At 33.9% G+C, this 6,421-nt stretch overlaps 1 protein-coding gene across 1 annotated transcript; it reads right to left on the reverse strand.

Moving 5' to 3' along the window:
- Positions 1-360: 360 nt before the first annotated feature.
- LOC107681551 (stonustoxin subunit beta-like) lies at positions 361-6,137 on the reverse strand. The gene is made up of 3 exons (XM_016477864.1): positions 5,977-6,137; positions 1,250-1,296; positions 361-1,167 (listed from the first exon to the last, which is right to left on the reverse strand). Exons 1-3 carry the CDS (start codon positions 6,132-6,134, stop codon positions 596-598), a joined length of 777 nt encoding a protein of 258 aa, XP_016333350.1. The 5' UTR covers positions 6,135-6,137; the 3' UTR covers positions 361-595.
- Between the last annotated feature and the right edge of the window lie 284 nt (positions 6,138-6,421).

The raw sequence follows: 6,421 nt of genomic DNA on the forward strand, positions 1-6,421 counted from the left end.
GCAAGAGTTAGTGTTGTTTAAACTAAACTAAAATACCGTTATCACTCTAAAACTAATTAAAATACAATTACATTTAAAAAATTGGTTTATGATGTACATTACAAAGTTCAAAATACTTAAAACCGTTATGACTTTAAGCAGATTTAAATGAAATCAATGCTTTACATTGCTTTACATCCCCCCACCAAAAAAAAAAAAACGTAACATTTTACAATACAGACTGTTTCAAATCAGCTTTTCAGGGATCAACAGGAAAATAATGGTTCAATAGTGGTTGAGAGATCAATTATGCTGTAAAAAAAAAAAACAATAGTTTCAATATTCAGCTTTGATTCAGTTCTGTTCAATAACTGTGTAAAGATCATCATTCATAAAATTAATTCAATTCAGCTGTAAAGCTCCGTAAAAAACAGTGACGTCATCATACAGCTCCTATAGTGTCTGTACAGTCCATTTATATTGCCAAATATTAAGTGTCAGATATATAGAAAAAAACCTTTCCTCATTCCTGTTACTTCCTGTCACCTCTTCACTATAGACTTTACAACACTTCCAAAAAGGTTTAGAAAAACATCCATATATATAATACAGCTGTCTAGAGTGAATCATTTTCTAGATTATTTCTTACCAGAGATTTTTCGATCTGACACAGAGATACTGAGGCTCTAGGATAAAGCCTGAATCCAGCATATAGTGGTTCAGTGAATGTGGTGTTGAACGTGTATAAGTGTGTGAGTGTGTGTGTGTCAGAGACGCTGTAGAAGGACAGAGTGCCAGCTGGCCAATCCAGATACGCTCCTACTCTTTTAGACAGAGATGGGACAGATACATCAGTGTTCTTATTATCGTGCCAGGCAGTACAAACATTACCTCTGTTAATCCAGAATAGACACCAAGAATGTTCATTGAGACCAAACAGACAATCAATCCCTTCTTTTCTACTGACTTTTTTGTATGTAACTGCTACATGACCATTGCCATTGAATTCAGTCTCCCAGTAACAGCGTCCAGTCAGACTTTCTTTACACATAACCTGCTCATAGTGCTCAAACCTCTCTGGATGATCAGGATATGCTTGCTCGTCTTTCACGTGTGTCACCGTTCTGTTTTCAGACATTAAGAGGCTAGTGTGTGCTGTGTTTGGATCCAGTGTGAGATCACAAAAATCTGAACACAAAAAGACATTAAAACCTTAGTGGGAAAAAAATCGTGAGTACAACAAATTAATGGAAACTAAAAACAGTCTTACATTTTTGTAGTCCTGGTGTGATTCTGAAGACTTCGTTATGGTCCACACTGAAAAAATAAATAGTGCTGGTACAGTGAATTTGTCTCAGTTTAACATAAATGCTCATAACTCAATTTTAAGATCAAAGAAGTGATTCTCCAAATCTTTTATAGTTTGTATTATACTAGGGAGGGGCTATACCACACACTTTAAGTTACAATTTTCTCAATACTGATACTGATACCGATACTGATTATTACTTAAATGGTTATGTGATTTTTCAAAATAATATAAATTTTTAGGGGGAAAAAAGATCATTAGACTTAAAGAAAAAACACATCTACATAACACAAACAGGCCATTAACATCCAGTTCACAACCTGGTCTCATAAAAATACGTACCTCTGGGTACTTTTCTGCAACACTGTTTTTACGTACCTTACTGCACATTTCACCGCATTTTCAGGTGAAATGTCCACTGAGTTTTACTGCCTCTAGTATTCATTTCTTTTGGAAACTGCAGTGATATGTACTTATTGGTACGTATTTCGTGTCTCGCAAAAAAGTGCCCCCAGGTACGTTTTTGCCATGAGACCAGGTAGCCAGTTCATCACAAAATCAAATATTAGCACAATAAAATAAAAATGTGTGTACCAAAAAGTGTAAAAAATTATCTTGTATTTTACAGAAATATTGTGATTAAAAAAAGTAGCAACACATCAGACTACCTTTCCTACCTGCCATTCTGTTCATCCCTCTCAGTTTAATGCTGAAGTGAGTGTCTCTGTGCGTGTGTGGCTGTACGGTCGCTTCTCACAGTCATGTGACACAGACCAGTAAAATATGTCAGGGTGTTTTGGCAAAATCGTTTATAAAGTACTTAAAAAAAGAGATACAGAAAACCTCAGTTTTGTATTAATATAATTTTAATACTGATATTTTTTCAAAGCTATCGATTCCAAATAAGTAGCTTATATATCGATACAGCAATATTGATGTGCCCATCCCTATATTTTACCACTGGACAACAAATGTTTCACAACCACTAATATGGCAACTTTGGTAGTCACATTTGCTTTTCTTTATTCTAACTTTCTTAGATTTTAATGCTTGCCAGTTAACTTGATGCATTTCGTTGAGATTGTATTGAGATTGAGCACTGTACTGTAAGTGCTAACCCAAGATGTGCTAAGCTGCTAAGCTAAGTATTCTAAAGAGAAACAGGAAAGTTCTGAAAGATGCAAATTTGGGGAGTTTGAAACCTGCAACAGCAATGACGACCACAAGCTTAGTGCCCTCCATCTTCTGTAACAACTTCAGAACCTTCCCTTCAGCGATCCTCCCTTTGCTTGTTCCAAACTACTAGGATCTTCTTCAGACTGGTCAGACTACAATGTCTTCCAATTTATGTAATTCTTATCTATTCAACAATTTTCAATGATTGTCCTTTAATGTCAAGGCGAAATTCCTTGGCATGTGCCCCGTAAAATAGCGTGACCAAAATTAAATATTAATAATAATATTAATATTTAAGCCCAAAGCCATTACACTTGTGGTGCTACTTGGATCTAAAATCACTACATTTAGTGGTGTCCCGTGTGCAATCTTACACTGAAATCACTACACAGTTATAATTAATTATACATATTTCCCTTTTGAACTAATTTGATACAATGTATATGTGTAATACCAAAATGACCAATAACAGACAATTATACCAGGGGTGTCCAAACAGCAGCCCATGGATGAATTTTGAATGGCCCACAGCATGTTTATTAAAATATATGTGGCCCTCCACTCATAATCAGGGGTGTGAAGTAACAAATTACAAGTACTCACTTTACTGTAATTAAATCGTTTTTATCAGAAATTGTACTTTTTTGAGTACTTTAGCCTATCTACAGGACCTGAAATGTGGTGTGAGGTTTGCGGGTCTTGCGTACAATGTTGATAATTCCCACAAGTGTCACATTCATAATGCGATAAATTCTACTCCCATTTACTTCAGTAATACAATAATTATTTATACTTTTATTTCCTTATTTATGTATGTTTTTATTTTTTTCCACATTTATTTTTTCTTTTATTTATACATTTATTTATTTCCATATGTATGTATTTGTTTACATATTTATTTTCTATATTTATTTATTTTGACATTTATGTATTTATTTTGACATTTATTTATTTCCATATTTATTTATTTCTACATTTCTTTGTCTGTAGGGTAATGAGGAGAGCCTGTTTTACCTCAGGAATAGTAATCGAGCCAGAGTAGGCGAGGTGTAAGCTTTGAGGCCACAGAGACACCTTGTGGTGCCCAAACGAAGTACAAGAAGTGTAGCCTACATGACGGGCCTGTTGATAGTGTGGGATGAATGAATTAGATGGGCAATATGGCCAAAATCTTATATCACAGGTTAAGTCATTTAATATCACCCTAACTGTATGTTTACTACGGAACCCTTAAAGGGACATGTTGGTGGGGAAAATATGGGGTGGAACGAAAAAAATATTTTTCAAATCTTTTGCGTTCTCTTGCAAAACGTTTTCATTCCACAAGAAACTTTGCGTTCTCTCGCAAAACCAGTTGAGTTCAGACAAACACTTCCTGTTTACTCTACAGCTTGCAGTGGTTCATTCAGCTCCGTACATTTACAATGAAGCGGTTTATAGAGTTTTATTTTGAACTTGGGACTCAAGCATAAAGAAATACAGTCAGTGTTTAGTTCAAGGCAAGGTTTTGGGACATTCTGAAACGATTAATGTGGCTTAATGTATTAAAACAGTCTGTTTATATTAAAACAGACACAAGGTGTCTCTGTGGCCTCAAAGCTTACACCTCGCCTACTCTGGCTCGATTGCTATTCCTGAGGTAAAACACGCCCTCCTCATTACCCTACGGACAAAGACATATAGAAATACATAAATGTGGAAATAAATACATGTATAAATGTATTTTAAAAAAATTAAAATATACATAAGTAAATAAAATTATTAATAATTATTTATTTATTTTTGCATTTTTACATTTCTTTCTATATTTATCTATGTATTTATTTATTTCAAATGTTGTCAGGTTTGGCATTCCATAGGTGTTAACTTATACTGGATCTCTGTCAGCATGTGATGTAATAAAACTACAGCTCGTTAATAAACAGTTTTTTGTTTGAAACATTTTATACAATACGCTTTCATTTAACAAGTGCACTTGCGCAAAAAACATTTTCAAGTTCAACATTTTTTGTTCCATTCAGCTGTAGATGCTGCTGATAAAGCAACTTATTCACAGAGACTGCCGCAGCACAGCAAAGAAATGTGCATTTATGTGTGTGTGTGTGTGTGTTTTCTTTTGAAAAAGTTTTCCCGGAAATGTTTGCCTATTTTATGTATTTTTTCCCCTTACAAATTATATTATCAGCATAATGAGTAAATGTAGCTGTGTCAAAGGTAGGGGATGATGCCCCCTTTAGAACAATGTGCATTTACATTTAAATTGTAACATATATTATCAATCATTTTTGATGATATTAGTTTTCTCATGTTTTATTATATTAGTTTTCATTTCTTTATCACAAAACACTAAAACTGGCACCATTTTGGAGAGAAATTAGCTCTAATCTCTTTTTATGTCATGGTGTGTGATGCAGAAAGGTTTTTGTATTCTTTGCACTGTTCTGAACATTGATATTTTATGTGCAACAATAGCATGTTCAGGCTCAGTGGCCTTACACTTGAATTATAAATCTTTTTTTTCTCAGACTATGATTTACATGGTGATACGTGTACTGAGAATAACTCTTTCATCTTTTCATCTCTGTAAAAGTTTTTCTGTGTTTTCTTATGTATTTAAAGAGTTGGCAGTCAAAATTAAAACTGTTGGATGATAGATATTACATTCTTATATAACAAATATAATTTGAATTACAGTATATACAATGTCTTCTATATTTTTTAATTGCACTGTACAACATTTATTATAAGGTGGTAGAATCTGCAGCTCAGTACTCACTACTCAATACTCATGAGTACTTTTAAATAAGCTACTCTTTTACTCTTACTCAAGTAGTTTTATGGACAAGTATTTTTTTACTCTACTCTCACTTCATTTTTTGGAATGTAATGGTACTTTTACTTGAGTATATTTTTTCAGTACTCTTTCCACCACTGCTCATAATTTACAAATCTTGCAGTTTCACAATGTCAATACAAGGATACAGCACTAGATTTTAGACCAGGAGTAGCTGTAAAACGTGAGTGACAATAATTTCATTCACACACAGACATACACGACATATTTACAGAACTCCAGACTAAACTTTGAGACCAGTGGCACTAGCATTAATACATACACACACACACACACACACACACACACACACAATATATATATATATTTGTACCTCAGAATATTCCAAATTTGACCCTTTAAAAATGAGGTTGTTAAAATTTTTACAGATGTTACTGCTTGTGTCAATGAAAATATATTTACATCTGTATCCCAACTCAAGCTACTGCAACTGTTAACTCAAGTTGCTGTCCAAGAAACAAAACATGTAATATTGTTATTATTAAATCAGGTGCTGGTGCCACTGGTCACAAATGTTAGTCTGGTGCCCTGTATATATATATGCCCTATATGTATTATTGTGTGTGTGTGTGTGTGTGTGTGTGGCATCCAGCCCCCATAAAAAAAAAAACTTTGGACACCCCTGAATTATACCATGCCAAATTTTAGCCTAACATACTTGAGTTTTTCCAATGTGCATTTTGGATCACTGTGTCTGTCAGAGAGCAGCTTGACTCCTGATTCTCCTGGGTAATTGTAGCTCAAATCCAGCTCTTTCAGGTGTGAAGTTGACCTCAGAGCTGAAGCCAGATAACAACAGCCAACCTCTGTCACCATACAGCCAGATAATCTATAAAGAGAAAGGAAGTGGATTGATTAATTGAGCACCTGCACTGTATTTTAAGTCTATGGATGATGAATATGCCTGTTCAAACACAATTGAGCACAAGATTTTAACAGCTTATACATTTTAGAATTAATCTAAAATCATAAAAATGTTATCTCAAATGTTAAATTGTAATATTTGAACTGAAAATAATTAAAAAAATGAATAAAGAAAAAAAAATGTCTTGCACCTGAAGAGAACTGTTCATTCAAGATCCATCAACTATTAGAACTATGTC

This window comes from Sinocyclocheilus anshuiensis, unplaced genomic scaffold (assembly GCF_001515605.1).
Source record: "Sinocyclocheilus anshuiensis isolate Anshui unplaced genomic scaffold, SAMN03320099.WGS_v1.1 scaffold8933, whole genome shotgun sequence".
NCBI classification, from domain to species: Eukaryota; Metazoa; Chordata; class Actinopteri; order Cypriniformes; family Cyprinidae; genus Sinocyclocheilus; species Sinocyclocheilus anshuiensis.